This window comes from Mus caroli, chromosome 8 (genome assembly GCF_900094665.2).
Source record: "Mus caroli chromosome 8, CAROLI_EIJ_v1.1, whole genome shotgun sequence".
Classification (NCBI taxonomy): Eukaryota; Metazoa; Chordata; class Mammalia; order Rodentia; family Muridae; genus Mus; species Mus caroli.
Genome location: NC_034577.1, coordinates 61038320 through 61057118, shown reverse-complemented (window position 1 = coordinate 61057118; position 18799 = coordinate 61038320). Strand labels below are relative to the sequence as shown.

General features: G+C 43.1%; 1 protein-coding gene across 8 annotated transcripts in view; it reads right to left on the bottom strand.

Moving 5' to 3' along the window:
* Positions 1–650: 650 nt before the first annotated feature.
* The window catches only part of Ints10 (integrator complex subunit 10), a 35234-nt gene continuing 17085 nt past the window's right edge, over positions 651–18799 (bottom strand). The window contains exons 11-19 of one of the 8 annotated variants that reach the window (XM_029480710.1): positions 17809–17891; positions 16048–16200; positions 15404–15512; positions 10450–10529; positions 9005–9167; positions 7760–7853; positions 5739–5816; positions 4880–4957; positions 651–2759 (exon numbers count right to left, since the gene is read on the bottom strand). In XM_029480710.1, the coding sequence (XP_029336570.1) occupies positions 2603–2759; positions 4880–4957; positions 5739–5816; positions 7760–7853; positions 9005–9167; positions 10450–10529; positions 15404–15512; positions 16048–16200; positions 17809–17891 (995 nt within the window). In that variant the 3' untranslated portion in view covers positions 651–2602. The remainder of the gene's footprint in view (positions 2760–4879; positions 4958–5738; positions 5817–7759; positions 7854–9004; positions 9168–10449; positions 10530–15403; positions 15513–16047; positions 16201–17808; positions 17892–18799) is intronic. The other 7 variants (XM_029480709.1, XM_021169618.1, XM_021169619.1 and 4 more) reach the window with 7 other exon arrangements.

Below are 18799 nucleotides of genomic sequence, written 5' to 3'. Positions count from 1 at the left end.
CTACTGAGCAGCTAAAAGGCTTTGTTATGCCATCTATAACCCATATATAATTTATATTGATCACACTGTTTCCTCAGTACTAGGAATCAAAGTTGGGGCTTTTGAACACGCTAAACAAGGTTCTACCACTAAACTATAAGCCTGGTCCTTGTGTTTGCTGTTAGACTTCTATTTGAATGCCTTATACCAGGATTTGCTGTTCATCAATCTAATAAAATTGACTTCATGTTTCCAGGCCTAGTTAGTACATCCTGTCTCTTGAAGGTCTCCCCAGCACTGCCCACCCCCTCTTCCCTCATGATCATCTCCAAATGTGAGTTTAACATCAATGACCCAGGCTTCTAGTCTAACGGGGGTCTCCCACATGTCAAGTTTCTTCAGGTATGAAACGACACCCTTAGTTTCTAGTCTTTTTAGAGAGCTATTTCCAAAGTACAGCACAACACCAGCATGGGGCGCTCTCAGGGAATCAACTAAATGTCCAGTCTCATTCCAACACCAGGAGCACAAACCTCGAGCACAGGTCACGAGCCCTGTCACTTCAGCACCAAGACAGAACCTAAGACTCAGAACCTCATCTGCTCACTCGAGCTGCCTCACGGGGTTGTCGTGAGAAAATATGTGTGAAATACATGGCATTAGGCCTGAAATAGAGTTAACAAATGTTAGAATTATTTTATTATGTAAACCAATAACTGACCAGTGAGAGTATGGGACATTCAGAAGCTAACAGCTGTTTCTACAGTTTAGTGTATCAAAGGTAATTTTCACCCGATTTGTGGTGAACTGACCTCAGCCCCAGCACCCTCACACCAGGTTCCTGTTCTCAGAAAAGTCATCCCAGCAGAGTCTTGAGTCACAGAAGTATATTCCAGGTAAAAAGTCACTTCAGGTCTTGATTTGAAGGGAGGCAGTCAGGCTGTGGGAAAGGTCACACAGATAAACCTTACCTCCTTTACTTTTGCTTAAAACCACTGAGGCATTCTTCAGTATTATCTCAAGTTCCAATCTTAATAAGAAGATACACAAAACCATAAGGTGTCAACACTATATTGAGTTTCTAACAAAAATTTCTGCTCACACTGGCCTAAGCAGCATTCCAGAGCACATTGGCCAAACCATAGGTCACAGCATGTGACTGTTGACTGTAGCCCAGAACATTAACTCAGGTTCTCGGAGGTGTGGCGCTGTCTCCCTTGACAAGCAAGGCTCTGGGCAGATGGCTGACTTGGAGTTCTGGCTAAAACATTAGCACTTTCGTTTTCACCAGTCATTTCTTTTCATGGGTAACAAGCCACAAAGCTGCTCCCGGCGAAAGGCAAGCCCTCCACTGGGCTCAAGGTGACCTGGCATGCCACTCACATCTGAACTTGGCATCCATTAGGAATTTACTGTTAAATATAACTGTTAAATATAAACTACTATGTGACCTTTTTACCTCTGTTTTATTAATGGAATATGGACAATAACACTCAAATCATGAAATCACTTTATTTTTCTTCTGTTTATTCTCCAGCTTGCTGGGGCCCATAAAGCAGGAAATAAATAAGTGAAATTAAAAAAAAATAGAAACCCCTACTGACTGTCTATAAATAACCATCGTTAAATGTATGTATGATACACTAAACTAGTGTGAAGTTAGGGCCAGTTTGAACACAATGACCTTTGGGTGACACTATTCAAATTATGACAGTTGATTTAACAAGAAAATCCTTTACACCTAAGATCTATGCCTCCATAAGTTAAGACCCAGAACATACACTAGAGTGACCTTTGGAAGAAATAAGAATGTCTGTTCTTTTTAGAAAACATCTGCAAAACAACCTAGTCTTTGGTAGCACCTAGAAAACATAATTCTAGTTGCCGTGTGTGTGTCTGTGTCCGTGTTTGTACATGTGCATCCTTGATCACATAGCCAAGTACAGGGCAGGGTAGAGCAGGGCAGGGCAGGGATGCCAGATGGCTGTCAAGCAGTGCTGCACGGCCCCAAGGGCCCAGGAGAGTCCACAGAGCCAGACTGACTTCCAGAGGCCCCAGCAGAGAGGAGGGTCCCCTGCACTTTGCTGTCCCCGATATTTCTTGTCCTGGCTTTTCAGAGACTATAGAGTACCATGCCTACAATGGACTCTCAGCAGGGAAAGGACAGGCCCAAGTTCAACTGTGCATAAAACGAAAGGTCCCATGTTATCTTGATGTGTAATACTTACCAAAGCATATCAATAAAAACACACCTGAGGTCATGGAAGACATATTCCGTTATGTAAATATATCAAAAAATTCATTCCTGCATTCAATTGTGTTGGATTTTTGCCCCTTTGCCATGATTAGAAAAATAGAAGACAAATGTACCCTACTTGAAACTAAAATAAGTTTTTTTTTTAAACTTCAAATCTTTCGGGTTTTTATTTACAAAATGGATTGACTCTTGTTTTGTACAAATTAAAAAAAAAACCTGAAGTCTTAAAAAATAGAAATAACTTCCTACACTCTTCGGATCGACTTTTAAGCAACTAAGGGAGTTAGAACTTGGTGTTTTTCTTCTTCCTCAGCCCTGGTCTGGCAGCACTTGTCATGGCTGAGCCTCTGGTGGCCAGGAGGTCTATCAGGTCAGAGTCTGCAGGAGCAAGATCTTCTCATTAATGCAGAAGCGATGTAGTACCACCATCAGGTTCTCACCACAGCGGGAGACCTGGCGCTCCATGGCCAGGCGGAAGTCCTCCTTCACACCTTTGGTGATGCCTCGAGTGACTGTGTGGTGCCTGAGGTCAGCGAAAGGGAAACAGAAGAGACCACGGTTAACAGCAGCACCACAACCTAGTGTTACCTGGGTAGGAATCAGCCTGCCTCATAGCTAAGTATAGTCACGCATTTAAACCAAACTTAAAAAGAGAAGCTGCAACCAGATAACCATTCCTGACCATTCATCTCAGTCTCAATCCTAGGCAGATATCTTTCCTGTCCTAGACTGGGTCATTTCACACAGCCAAATGGTAAGTGAAGTGTCACCTGCTTCGCCTCTGAACCCCTGAAGCTCACACAATGCAGTGCCCTGGGCAGCTTTAGGTTCCACCTTCACGGGCCTCTCTGTGCCGGAGACCAGGCCACAGACCAGAGAGACAACAGCAGGAAGAGGGAAGCATGCCCCAGTCACCAAGGAGCTCTCTGGCAGGCCTTCCATGGCTGCTAGGTGCAGAGAAGTTCTATCCTCCACACTGCTGCTGGGGTCCCCGGGTGTAGGCCTATCCCCAGGGAGCTAGGGCAGGGCAGGTCCTTTGAGTGCCATGTCCATCCAGACTTTTGTCCTGAGACAGAACCGTGTCACAGGTTGGAAAGGTACAACCACTGCCTGTGAGGGTCTATGAAGAGTAGAGCTATTCATGTGCTTGCTTATCTGTGGGTGGGTTAAGTGGGAGCAAAAGCCAAGAGGTATCTAACTGTGCCCCAAGAGCCGTGCGTTAGGACGGGAAAGGACAAACAGAACCCCAGAAATAAGGACAACAAAATGAACAGAGGAAAAGAAAAGTCTAGCAAAATTCAGTGGACTCGACCACAAACAGAGGCGTTTTGGCTGCTAGTTTGGGAATGTGACAATTTCAGACAAACAAAAGCTACCTCTGTTTCCTGCCTATCCCCTGCCTCTCCTCCAAGTCACAAAGTTCAACTAGTGAGAAAACTGAGGCTGTGGCTATCATGCTAAAGGCTTGTGCTTCTAAACCGCATTATTACGTAGAAAGTGAGCAGGAGGCACCTCGGCAGCGGCAGCGCAAGCAGTAACACTGGGTGAAAACAAGTCACTCTGAACAACCCAGGCATTTTAAAGAGCTTCTGGGAAGACAGCAGCGCCACGAGAAAATAGTGGTGCACGGACATTTCTAGTCTGGCTGGCTAACTCAGCTAGGTGTCTTTGAGGGTTAAAGGCCTGGCTCCTGCTGGGCACAAACGGATGCATACTGCTTTACGGTGCCTTGAGATACTTCTAACTTGGGTCCCTGGGCTGCAACCCAAAACTGAGCCAAGTATAAGTTATAATTATCTGCAAGCCGTATGGCAGAGGACATATTCTCCCCTAATACTACAAAACACACAATTAAATGTCTGCTTGTCATGGTCCTGTGGGATTGTTTCCACACATTAACAGCAACACAACTCAATATATATGCATCAGAGCCTCTCTGCAAGTCTGGATGATGTTAACTACAGTCGTGCTCCACACGCAATGATCGACTGCACTGGTCCCTACAGCCTGGGTATGTAGCATGTAGGTCTGAGAGCACAGTGCACAGCAGGCATGTCCCTGGTGTCAAGTGGCACATAGAGATAGCTAGGTCTTATGGCTTAAGAACAGGACAATCTAGCCAAATAAACAGCGTCATTTTAGCTTACTCACTAAATACTGCCAGTTCAGAAAGGAAAGGTCTGAAACTCTAAGGCAGGGAAAGGCTGTGTGAATGTCTATGTAGAACAAAAAAGTCCCGAACATTAATATGGAAATCTACAATAAAAGTTTACTTGTGGCACATGTATGTCAAGGTCCTTGAATACCCATGACCCAAACCCTTGCATTTTATTACAACAGAATCGCAGCCTAGCGCATCCTCTAATACTCACTCAATCTAAGACAGTTTTACCAAACAGGTTTCCCTCCCCAGATCCAGAGTGATTTTTAAATTCAACACAAACATACTGGCAACTCATGGAAAAAAAATTAAACATGTTACAATATTTACAACCAGATGGTTTGCCGAGGGATGCAGAACAAATTAAAAACAAATAAATAAAGCATGAAAAAAGAGCACCGAGGGACAAAGAGCTGAAAACCATGGGCGGGAAAACATGTGACAAACAGCACACTATGAGCAGGTGTTTTTCCACTTGGTACCTGTCAGCAGTCTGTATGCTGGGCTGAAGCACAGGTAAGAATTCCTGCTGCAGCAACCCCATGGGAGGGCTAGAAGGCCTTTAAAAAACAGCAAACAGCAGCATTCAAACACCCACACCAGCTCACCCTGCACTGCAAAAACAACACTCCAGAGAAGATACACGAGACTGGAAGCGGACTGTACAGAAACTTGAACCTCCACAAGCCCCTGGCCGTGGTATGTCTTCAAGGGACTGGGAGAAGCTGAGGGCCCCACCGCACCCGCTGCTGGTGCCAGTCTAGAGGCGTCTTGGCTGCTGGTCCCAGAGCTCTGCCCACTTGTGATTTGGATCAGTGAGGAGGGGGGGAGTGGGGAGGGTAACTTCTGAGAAGGTCTGATTCAAAATCCAGCCTCCTTCATTCACTCTTCTCATGCTCACACATCCCAGATTATACCTGGAGACTCCAGCCAGCCACCTCTGGCAGGACTGAGGCCCTGAGCTGAAAGGCTCTCCTAAGAAGGGCTCAGAAGGGCTGGCAATGCTTTCAGTAAAGAAAGGGTGAGTTTCAGATTTCGGGGGAGGGGGGCAAGGCTGGGACCCATGGTTTTGCAGAATTCTGTAATAAAAATTTAGCACATTAGCTGGTAGTCACCCCAGAGAATATCTTTTTTTTCCATTTTGATCCAGTCTAATGCAACTATGGTACTGTGAATATCAGCATAGAAACATTTCTCTGATTTAACACAAATTAGAACAACATATCTATACAACAAATGAAGAACTGATGCCTCCTTGTGGCCTGGCACCAAGTGCCTGGTGTTTGTACTGTACCTGCTTGCATCCGAGATGCTACAACTAGGACGGACTCACAACCTTACCCCAAGGGGAGGAGAGGTACACTGCTCACAACATCTCTGCCACTCATCTGGAGGGACCACCCAAAAGGTCTGCAATGGCTTCAGAGAATTTGTTTGGAACCCAAAGGGAAAAGGAATATAGATAGTTTTATTCAAGAGTCTAATCACACCTCATTCAGTCAAAGCTCTGTCTTATGCAGTTTGATTCTCTTGGTGTCACTTAGGTAGAGATTATCTAAAATACAGATTTCAAATTCATATTGAGACCTCACAGAGAACATTCCTACAAGGTCAGATCGCTAGTTAATAATCCCTAGTCCTTTGTCCAAGCCAAGTCAACTACGGGTTTTTAGGAGGCTTATCTCCTATAGAAAGTTCAAGGAAATTTTGGTTGATCAAAGTGGGAGAGCCTTGGAAAGCAAGACAGAGGCCTCCTTCCTTGTACAAGTAACTTTCCCAGTGACATTATCTGGGCAGTTGATATGTCCTCATTTTAAATTCCAAGTCCTAGGGACTATTTGCAGGTTAACACTGTTCAAACCAAGAGAATATGGGGAAAGTGCAAAGGCCCAGTATAGTGAGGCCGGAGTTGAGGTCTGTAGAGTCATTCCCTCACTCTACCTCAGACATTCTCTTAGTCACGCGGCAATCCTCTGCAGATCCACTCGTGGTAGGGACAGTTGGGCTCTAGGACCATCCACAGTATGGCATTTTGAATGGTAGCTTATTGATGAACTAAAAATCCTTGCTAAAGATATGCCAGCATAGCCAATTTCAGAACCTAAAAGTCCCTACAGAATAGGGGTTACCTGGGTTTCCATACATACAAGCAACCTGTTCTTAAATGTGGGTAACAACACTTGGAACCATGCAGTTATGTCCCCCATCACTTTGGTTCATAATCAAAGTAGTAAATGGACAAGGGGAGAGGACAGCGTCTAGGACAACCTGATTACACAATCTTATCTACAAAGGTCCTCACATACTCCTAAACATTTCCTTCGTCCCTTATAGGAACTTTTAAGGCATGCAATATCATTTACAGGATGGTGAGGGGAGCTCCCACTCTTCTTTCTGTTCTTTAGGACAGATTCTACTGGGCCCTACTCTTGCTAAGGCGCAATAAGGAAGGGATTGCTCACTATGGGACAAATTCCTAAGTTACAGAAACCCAACATAAGCATTTCTTTCTTACCTCTATCCTAAAACACCCCTAAGACCCTTCAAAGACAGAGCAAAGGAAGGACTTTTGCTTTCAATAATTAAAAACTTGCTTCTGCCAAAACTGAGGGACAAAGCAGGTTTCCAATCTCAGCAACACACTCTTCCTGTTCTGGGCAGTCTCTTGGTGTCACTCTGACACTGACTTACAAACACAGAGTATGCAGGAAGTGAAGAAGGAAGTAAGCATGTGGCGCTTACAGTGGGGAGGATCTATTAGCCAAACTGCAGTGCGGACCGAGGAGAGAAGCAGGATTTATGAGCTAGTTAAACATCATGAGTGGTCACTAACTTGATGTTTTCATCTAAGATAACCTGGGTTTCTGTAGTAGCTTCAGGGTTCGGGGGGGCACACTGGGGATGCACTTCCAGGGCCATTTTTGGGGAGCAGGTATGTTTTAGAGGCACTAGAACCAGCTAATTTGCTTTGACTGCACAAGCAATGAGGAAGCTCAGAAAAGCTTAAGACAGTTCCTAAATAGAACCTGTAGATCCTCCCAATCTAGTACAATGTCAAGCACAGCTGCTTTCAATTAAATCAGAAATGAGTACTAAATTTTGGAAAGGAAAAGACATATAGAAAGTTCTATCTAGTAAAAAATTTCCAAAGTAACAAAAATATCCCAATTTAAGCAACACTTTCCCCGCAGAAATGCACTAAGAAATGCATGTCTTTAAGACACCCAGAACAAGTAGACCCTTGAAAACTGAGACCAGTTTGGAATCCTTTCCATTAAATTTCTGAAAGGTACAGAAATTTACAAATAGGTCATGCAGCACATGAAAGGCGAGCTTCGAAGAACAAAAGATCATCTGCTTACTTGATCAGCATTCCTTGATTTGGGAGTAATTCCAGATGAATCTTCCCTCCTTCTTGGGTTCTTAAATAAGCAAATTCCTCCAGCATATCAATGTCTGCGGGTCACATTCAGGTCAACCAACAGGTAACGTGTTGCCCTGTTCTCCCAGGCGAAGAAACAGCTCTCAGCAGATAAAGAGCCTGCTTACCACCCTCCAACTAAGAGCCACAGTCGGGTCCTGATCCAGATGCTGACTTTTACATTAACCAAACTGCCCTATGGAAAGAAGCTTGCTGCACAAGAGGTGCCAGGCTGGGGTGGTAACGTCACTCAGCGACACGGGCGAGACTCATGCCTTGCGTGGACTGCATGAGCTCAAGCTTCAGACGAGCAAACTGGAGAGCACTGGCACATGGTCTCCCTGGGAGACAAGTAAACAGGTTGCACAGGGCCACGAGAGCCATTTCTTAGTTAAAATGGCAAGAGCTAGCAGATAGGACGAGTTGGGAGGATACTTGCTGACAGAATGAGTTAGACAAAAAAAAAAAGGTGATTTCTTCAGACCCAGCAGACAAGGTCTTTCAGATGTCTGAGAGTCCAGAGAATTCCATGCACAGTGTTAGATGGTGCATTCTTCTGGGGGAAAGTTATGTAACTTTCATTAGAGTCTTAAAAAAAAAGTACTAAAACCCACTGATCAGGCACTGGGACATATGTAGTACACACATCCTGCAACTTGAGAGGTTGTACTATGGAAAGCAAAGAAATGAAAGCAACCAAACCAGGGTGTTGCCTCCATTCAAAGGCTGTCTTCCCTTACAAACATGTGAAGTCAAGTGCTGCCCGACTCAGAAGAACTCTGCCTCACTCGCTTAACCTTTGGCAGCTCTACACCTGATCCCAAAGGCAGCCTCTGTCCCAGGGGAGCCCACTGGGACACTCTTTCCACAGAAAAAAAGCCGAGGTCTATGCTAAACCAACTGCTCTGGGCTGGCCAGAACCCACAGGCTATTTTAACTGTGGGCATCTTGGCTGCCTTTTGGGAGGAACAACAAACAGGCCCCGACTGTCCTGACTCCTTGAACTCTAGCTTTGAAACTTCACTTGACTTTTACAGAGCAATTGCCCACACAGCTCCATTTCTAATTCTTACTCCTCCTCTTTTCCCCACAAATAGTAAAAGCTCAACGGGTCCTAGTGGACAACGCCCCTGTGCTAAACATTCAAAAAAAAGCCATCGAGCTTATTAGTCCAGACGAAGGATACTTGTAACATAGCTGAAGAAGTTCTCATACTGGAAATTTCCTTGCTGGCAAATCTTACTGATGGCTTTCAGGAAAAGGTTCTCTCCCCGTGGCCACTCCTGCTGGAGCAGTACAATCACATGGCCCAGCGCCATGTCGTCTCTGCTGTCTGTAAAAGCTCTCAGCTGCAAGACAAAGATTTATATAGAAGAAATAAATCCAGGAAATATAGGTCATACCAAATATCACCTCCTAAAAGGGGGCTCCATATGTCAGTATATGCTATAAACCATTATTATTAAGACTATAAACCTGTTGCCATTGGACACCACACTCTTCTAAGGAGGGTGGATTCTAAAGAAGCCCAGGCCTCCTCTGAGGACTGCACACGGCAGGTGACAAGATTTTAGACCAAAGTTGGACATGAATAGGTAAACTGGGAGTTTGTGAGTTTGAGAATCAGGGATAGAGAAGGTTGAGTATTCCTATACGGTGAAGAGAATAGGAATTTTTGTTACTGTTTTGTTCTTGTCCTGTGTATTTGAGACAGGGTCTCGGGTATAATAGGATGGCCCTACATTTGTTAGATAGCTGAGGATAGGCTTAATCTTTTGATCTTCCTGCCTCCTCTTCCCAAGTGCTGGGATCATAGGCATGCACTACTATGCCAAACTTACACAGTGGCAGGAATTGAACCCATGGATGCGGGGCAAGCACACTATGAATTAAGCCTTCTCCTCAACCTTAGAGGTATCTTTTAAGGGGACAACTATGAGTGGAAAGATAGGCAAGAAGCCATCACAGGAGGGCTGGAGATGATGGAGTTTGGAAGAAGGAAAGATATCAAGCAATAAAGTGTAAGCTACAGATAAGACCAAAAGTTCGACTTGACATGAACAGGCCCATAGAATCACACTTCAGAGGACTTCTCTGGTTCCAGGCAGCTATAACGCTTAGTGTGGGACAACTGCATAAAGCAGTAACCTGGACTGTTGCCTTTTGCACACAAGCCTACTGAAATGGCTATACTCCGACCCCAAGGCTCTATTCCACTGTAGCCAAGGGTTGTGGTACCTTCAAGAGTCTTGGAGCCTTTCCAGTGCTACTGAGCCTTTGAGGGTGCTGACCCTCATGTCTAAAAGAATTAACTCCTCATACACTGGTGACCCCAATATTTATATTGCCTTCTTCTTTAGCTAATACATTCTGACATACACAACATCAACAATTTTACCATAACAAGCAAGGGGACCTGCTTGTCTTCCCTACTGTTTATTACCCATCTATTCCTCAAGTACAGGGCTTATTTTCTACTTCCCTAACCCACTTGTCAATTTCCATCCCACAAGCCTTTCTCATCTGCCTTGTAAAGTATAAAACAGTGTGAACAGAGCTGTTAGCTCATGCCAGTTTATCAGGAGTGCTTCAAAGGGAATGTGTTTCCTGATAACCCCATTTTAGACTTACCTTAAAGCAGGCCAGCATCAAGTGCAGGCAGTATGGCATGATAGCCTTACTGGTACAGGGCAGAAGCTTCAGATCCAAACCTACCACAAGGCCAGACTGTTAGTGAACCAGAGACAACAGGTCTGACAAACAAATGTCTCACATGCTCCCTCAAGAGGAGAAAAAGTCACAGAATCTGAGACACAGCAGACAATTAATTGTGTAATGATGACAATGGTTTCTGATTTCTAGAGTTCGTTTCTCAATTTTCTTTCCTACTCTATCAAATAATTATAATTATTTTTTCTGTCAAATAATTATAATTTATTTCAAATATGCACAATGATCTATAAAGGGACTCTCACAAACCCAATGTGCTTGTCACTCACCTTCTGTGCGTGTATAAATATTTAGCCTGCATATATGTACGTGTACCACATGTGTTCAGTACCTGTGGAGGTCAGACAGGGTGTTGGATCTCCTGGAGCTGGCATTACAGATAATTATAAGCTGGCATGTAAGTGCTGGGAACATAACCTAGGTCATCTGCAAGAGCGCTGAGCCATCTCTCCAGGCCCTGGTCTCTCAGTTTTATAAAATGCTAACATCTGGCTTTAAGCTTTAATGATTTTAAAACAAATTATGACAAAACCGTAGGGGCTTTTCATACCGTCTTGTCTTTTCCTGTTCTAGAGGTAGACACAATTCTGAGTGTAGTGTCTATCACTTTTATGCAGTCCTGCAACTCCTATGTAATCTGGATGCTTCTGAGCAATGTTTGTATTTACAAACAACACACAAAAGTGTCAGGCATGTTTTCAGTCTACAAGTGTTATCATAACGTATGTATCTTCTGCAAACCGGCTTCTGTACTGTATGTTCTGTGTTTCAGGTTTGTCAAGAAGGAATTTCCAGGATTCCGAGGTATTCTATTGTTTACACATACATAAAAGGGAGACATTCGGTCACAGATACCACATCTGGTTCATGGAATTTCTAAATTTTCACTAATAAACATAATGTTTGCTCGAACACATTTACAGATGACTTCATGTGTACTTATTAGAAAAATTTCAAGTAATGACTTTCAAATCAAGATCTCAATCTTCCTCATCATGGCCTGTGGTCTTTAAATCTTCCTCTGCTCAGAGACAAGAAGTAGCAAGAAAGAAATGTCTTTTAATACATAGGGATCCTATATAACACATGATGTATCTAAAATGAAACGTTCATCATTTTTAGTATTTATCCTTTGTACTCGAGGGGCAAGAATATTCCATTCCAGAAAAAAAAAATCGAAAAAATTAAAAAAAAGCATTTCTCTTTGGAACTCATGACTTGGTTTGGAAACACGAGGTCCAGAACAGGGTAAGGAGGCAGTCATCCTGGCAAAGATGCCTGTTCACTCACCCTGTCTCGGGAGCAGTGCTGAACAGGCTTGGTACCTGCAGTCTGGTTCCTGCAGAACGGTGGGTGCTTCACTGCGCCAGTCCCCAATGCTCAGGCCACTGACAGGCCGGGCAGCTTTCCAAACGGTCTGTGTCTACTTGCAGTTGTTTCTGCTGACTGCTGTCCACTCTTTCTTTACTTACTCTCCCCGGACACACTGGCTGGCTGTTCTTTATTGACCTGAGGGACCTTACTGAAATTTCTGGATGCCACATTTTTACTGTCTTTAGGTGCTGTATAATCTTGTGTCAGTTTGTGGGTTACCTTCTCATTGTGACCTGGTGGCATCTTCAGTTTAAGTTTAATCTGACCACATTTACTAACGTCTCCCAACAGTCTGTATTCTTTGTAATCTAGGTCCTTCTCTAACTAGAAGGCATGAAGATTTTCTTTCAGAACTTCTTCTAAAAGACTGTAAGTCTTAATTCACACGTAAAATTTAGAACTGAAAATATCATTGTGTAGCCTGAAGGTTGGGTCTCATATTTTGCCTTTCACCCACTGAACTGTAATATAACCTGATTTTCAGCTTTCTGTTCAGTTCCATTATTCAACTCCTCTGCCAATGCTACACCACTACTTTAACTAAACTATAGCTTTACAATTGTGATCTTGGTGTCAGGCTGAGCCAAGGCTACCAGCCACATGTGTTTCTGTTCCAGAGATACCTGCTTAGTAATAGCCAGAGATTGCTTCAGATGTATTCCAAGTCACTCACTCCAGCCCTGTGTGCTCAGGCCTCCCTCTTCCCACTCAGTTACTTTGGTGTCTTTATTCAGAATCTTTTGACCTGTCTGTGTTTGTCTACTTCTATTTTTTAAAATTATGTATGTATGTATGTATGTATGTATGTATGTATGTATTGTATATGAGTATTCTGTCATCATGCACACCAGAAGAGGGCATCAGATCCCATTACAGATGGTTGTGAGCCACCGCGTAGTTGCTGGGAATTGAACTCAGTGCTTTTAACCGCTGAGTCATCTCTCTAGCCCATTGGTCTACTTCTTGATCCTCTATTCCTTTGTCCATATTTTGCTCCTGCTGTTTTACCAATTATATATAGTTAAATAATAAATCTTGTGATCAGCTGATAATGGTTTCTTTTTCAAAATGTTTTTTTTTTCACTATTCTGAATTGTACTTCCATATATACAAAATTTCAAAATTCATACCCAAAGTTTTTACTTTTAAAAAATGCCTGCTGGGGTTTTGGTTGCGGTCATATTGAATCTTGGGGGAGAAACAGCCCTCTAACAGGATCAAGTCTGCTGAAGATCAATACATGGCATCATTTCCAAGGCTGGTTCCCTTCTCTCAGAAGTGTCTCAGATTCAGTGTGGAGGACCTGCTTGTCTCTCCATCTACATACTTGATTTTTTTAATGTCACTTTAAGCCATAGCCCAACATTTCCATTTTCTAAAAGCTTATCAGCGTGCATAAATTTAATTTCTTTTCACACTGAAATGTTTTAGAAATTTTACTTATTAATTTTGGTAGCTTTCAGAAGATGCCTAGGCTTTTCTATAGACATAGGCAGGTGTGTGCTGTGAATTAAGAAGGCAGTGTCTGTGGAGAGTCTTTGGATTTATTTTTGAGTTAAGGTCTCATTTTAACCCTGGCTGGACTGGACCTTCCCATGTAGCTCAGGCTGGCCTCCAACTCACAGAGATATACCCACCTCTGACTCTTGAGTACTGACATTAAAGGCATGCACCATTACACAAAGCTGGGTAATCTTTTAAAATTCGTATGCCATCATTCTTTTTTGTTGTCTGATGGATGGACTAGTACTTGGTGCCTGGTGAACTTTAGTGGTGAGAAACAAACTTCTGTATTGGAAGGAAGCATTCAATATTTTATAGTTAAAGGTGGTAACAGAGAAATTCCCTCCTCTGCCTAGTTTGCCAAAAAAATTTTTTTTTAATCTTTTTTTTAAAGATTTATTTATTTTATGTATATGAGTACACTGTAGCTGTACAGATGGTTTGAGCCATAATGTGGTTGCTGGGAATTGAACTCAGGACCTCTGCTTGCTCTGGCCCTGCTCGCTCTGGCCCAAAGATTTATTTATTATTATATGTAAGTAGACTGTAGCTGTCTTCAGACACACTGGGAGAGGGTGTTAGATCTCCTTACGGATGGCTTTGAGCCACATGTAGTTGCTAGGATTTAAACTCAGGACCTTTGGAAGAGCAGTCAGTGCTTTTAATGGCTGAGTCATCTCTCCAGCCTGCTAAAATTGTTTAAAATTACAAATTAGCACTAAACTTTTCATCTGTAAAGACAACTGTGCCTTTTCTCCTGCAATCTGTTAAGCAGGGAATCACACTGGTGTATTGCTATGCTTTATGGTCCACTGGTCCTGAGGAGTCACTGCTGGCTGCTGCTCATTTGACCTGTTCATAGTCTATAGAGCCCAACATCTGCCCGCATCTGTACGTACCCAACATCTGCATCTCTACCTAATGGAGACTGACCTGTAGTACTCACTCACAGAGAACCTCTTGTTTGGCTAGTCTTAATGAATGAGTCCAGAGCCAACTCTGTGAAAGAGCTTTTAGTGCCATTTCTCCTTAAATTCTTTTTTTTTTGTTTTTTCGAGACAGGGTTTCTCTCTGTAGCCTTGGCTGTCCTGGAACTCACTCTGTAGACCAGGCTGGCCTCAAAGTCAGAAATCCGCCTGCCTCTGCCTCCCAAGTGCTGGGATTAAAAGCATGCACCATCACTGCCTGGCTCTCCTTAAATTCTTAATAAAAAGTTACCATTAAAACCATTTGAATCTGACATTTTCTTTGTGCAAAGACTTTGTTGTTGTTTTAAATATCAAATTTAATTTCTTTTTGTCATAATAACAAATTTCTTTCTATTCCATTTTGTGTCATGTTTTATAAGTAGTGCTCATCAAGGAATTTCCTACTGCATCTAAGACTTTTAATTCTTGGCATACAGTTGTTCCTAGCTTGTTTTGCTATCCTTCTGATGTAAGCGGGATGTGTTGTGGTACTGTCTTTATTCCTGATACTGATAATTTGTAGACAACGCCTTCCAGGTCAATCTTGTTAGAATGCTAGTAATGTTATGCATATTTTCACAGAACAACTACTGACTTTACTCATTTTTTTATTGTATTGGCTTTGCTCTAGTTATTATTATTTCCCTCTTCTACTTTCTTTATATTTAACTTGCATATGTACTTCTAACTTCTTAGGTGGAAATTTATAGTTAGCTACATATTAATTTTTCAAGCAATATGGAATCAGGTAAAGCTCAAAATGTCCCCAGAGGAATCTGGTGACAACTCAAGGGACATATTGATAGTCTCTTAAGCTTTGCTAGTGCCAGGCAACACAGGAAAGCTGTCCTTCAGAGATATCAAACTCAGGAAGTGGAAGTCAGGTTTGGAAAAGATTTACAACCAAAAAAGCCCTTAGTTTTCCACAGTCCACTGTGGTGTGATATCACGTCACAGGCCCTTAAACTCTGCGGAAATTCCATGGACAAAGAGTTAAGACCTCACCGTACCTTTTCTACACTTGGGCTTTACTTTGGACGGCTCTTCCTGTGGCTTCCCGCCATCTTGTATGGGGAGCACCATGTAGCACATCAGATCCAGGACTTTCTCGCACGTCATCTGCAGGAGACAAGACACAGGTACTAACCCGAAGTGCTAAACTGAAAACAAGAAATACAACTGCAAACATTTACAGCAAAGCAGCAGGCAGCATATGTGCATGGAGGTTTGTTCTCCTGTGACCATTGCTCAGTGGTCAACAGTGAATGCAAAGAAAGCTATAGTCAGATTAAATCTATGAAATGGAGGAGCGATAATCTATTCTTCACTGTTAAAAAATACCCTGACTTTTTATATAAAGCATATATATTGCCTATCTTTAAATTACATAGTAACTCATATGGGATACATGATACCTTGTATCAAAAATAGAACAATAAACAAGTAATATTGAAGCCCAATTTCAGGTAAGTTACGCTATAGAAACACCAAATAAAATATGATCATTGTGATTTTCAGCAGCAAATTAAGTAACAGGTCTGAGTAGTAAAGTCAAACTCAAGGAAGCATTGACCTGAAAAACCACTATAGGGGAGAGATGTCCCAAGGTGCTTTGGAGCCTTTGATAAGGCCACATGAGCTTCCCGGTACTCACTCTGTACTCCCCCAGAGCAAAGTGACACGTTGCCAGCTGGATGAGCGCCCTCTGGTGTTCTAAAGTCCCCTGTCCTGTGATCTGTGGCTGAGAAAGGGATCCTTGGAGAGCTGCTAAGTGATGCAGACTGGCTATTGCCTTCTTATATTGACCCTTGGAAAGACACAAAGGCAGAAAGCATTGCCATTAAACACACACACACACACACACACACACACACACACACACACACACACACACGTTTACTTCTGAGTTTATTATACAAGAAGTAATAAGCAATGGAATGCACTTCCATGATCATCTCTGGAGGAGAGGGGACTTAGGAAGAGAATCTAATCAATGCGAGATGAAGTTTAGAAGCAGCCATCTGTAGGACTCCTAAGGAGATTAGCTCCAGGAGCCCACAGACACCAAGATATGCTCAAGTCCTTAACGTAAGACACTAAGAGTTTGCATTAACCTATATACACCCTCATATATGCTTGCAATTACCACTAGTTTACTAAGATAGTTAAAATAAATTCTATACTATAAAATAATCATAAAGGGGAAAGGCCTCAAAGGTTTTAGTAGACCCACAATTTAATATTATTTAATAATAATTTAATATTATTAGCCACACTTGGTTTAATCTGCAGGTGTTAAACCTACAATACTGAGAGGCAAGTGTACAAAGACTTTCTGAACTCTTAAAAGCAAATAAAGTAACAGAGTAGGATAGAGAATAGCTCAGCTAGGAAAGTGTTTACAGCACAGCATGGAGACCTGACTTTGATCCCTAGAACCGGAGTGGAAAAGTCGATCATGGCACATGCATTCGATGGGAAGAGACAGCTGGATTCCTGGGTCTCTCGGAGCCCTGGGCCAGTAAAAGATCCTGTCTCAAAAATCCAAACGGACAGTCCTTGAGGAGGAGTAACACCCAAGGCTGTTTTCTGCTCTCCACAGGAATGCATGAACACACACACAAATTAGCACAGGATTTGTGACAAAGCACATTTTAGATATGTCCTTTCTACAGAATCAGCTAACTACTTCTTATGAAGAACAGAAGCGGCAACCTGTCCACGTCAGCATTTGGGCAGCAACTGTTTACTTTTCGCATTTTGGAAGTTACAAGAAGTGCAGCAGGCTGGATAGTGGCAGAGCAGAGGATGAAGGGCTTGGACAGGTCATCTTCTCGTGAAGTAAAAATATTGCTTTTTTGGGTAACCCTTACTCAGATAGACAAACACTATATGCTGTCTCTCCTATGCGGGTACTGCAGGCAGAGGTCATGAGACTAGAAAGGGGACCATGAGTGAGGGATAAAAAGAGCTGAGGGAGGGAAAGAAGGAGGGAAATAGAGCTTTATGGTGACAGAGAGGTGCAAGGGCACAAAGGGGCAGGTGGGCAGTGGCGGAGCAACATAAGCAAATTCTATTTAAGTGCCATAAGGAAACCAACGATTCTGTAAGGTGGTTAAAATAGAAAAATATTAGTTACAAACAATGAAAATTACTTATGCCATCTTCAATGTGCATGAGGGTAGAGATTAGTATGTGTGTGAGGAGTTGTTGCTTCTATACACAGGGACAGCAGGAACATGACTGGACACAGCAAATGTCACCAAGAAGTGTCACTGTGAGACACCGGAGATGAAAGTGGACTGTAATCTCACAACCACGGAATGCTCCAAGATGTGAGGCAGTGGACTAGCACTAAGAGCAGCTTGCAGCAGCCCACCCTGCAGACACGCAGCGGGAAAGGCTGCCACTCTACCTGGTAGATGATCATATCTGTGAGGAAGATTCTTAGCCACAGCCAGGTGTCTGTCTTCCAAGCCAAGCAAATTCTTGTAAATTCTGTGTGAGAATTCAAAAGCAAATTCACCCAAACTGGTGAACACAGAGGCAGCAAAGGGAAAACATACACACTAAACACAAGAGGCAGCAAAGGGAAAACACACACACTAATCAAAGACGAATGGTTCCTCTTACAACTGTTCTGCATTTTCTGGTAGGCAGTAAAGCCAGGGACGCTTCTTGCTGATATGCAGGGACTCCTTTTTTCACACTGTACTCACTTAGGTTGCGTGTGCACCATGGTGCAGGTGGGGAGGAGAGCACAAGGGCAAGACTCGGTCCTTTCCTTTCTCCTTACGGGTCCCAGGTCATCAGGCCAGGTGGCAAGTGCCTTTGCCCACTGACACCATATCACCAACCCACAGGATTTCTATATGCCAGCATCTGTAAGCATGTATTATGTGCCAAGAAGTACACTTCTCGTGCATCACCCCAATGTCTTATGTAGTTGCACTAACCCATTTGTCTTTTTTAAAAAAGCACAATTTATGACTAAAGAGAATTTCTTTCAAAATAATCACACACATATCCACAATAATAATTAAAACAAAAGAAACTGAGGCTGTCCTCTCTTAGAAAATACAACACAGCCTATCTGACATGGGGATGCCTGGCCATGTGACAGGAGCCCAAGGGATGCATGGTCACTGCCTAACAGGAAATTAATGAACCCCCATTGTCACATGAAAGCAAAACATTATTGGCTAGCAAAGCTAGACTCAGGAGGATCGCTTGTCAGTTCAATGATAGTCCCGTCTACATAGCAAATTCCAGGCCAGCCAGAGCTACGTAGTGAGAGTCTGTCTCAAGAAAGATAATAGAGCCGGGCGTGGTGGCGCACGCCTTTAATCCCAGCACTCGGGAGGCAGAGGCAGGCGGATTTCTGAGTTCGAGGCCAGCCTGGTCTA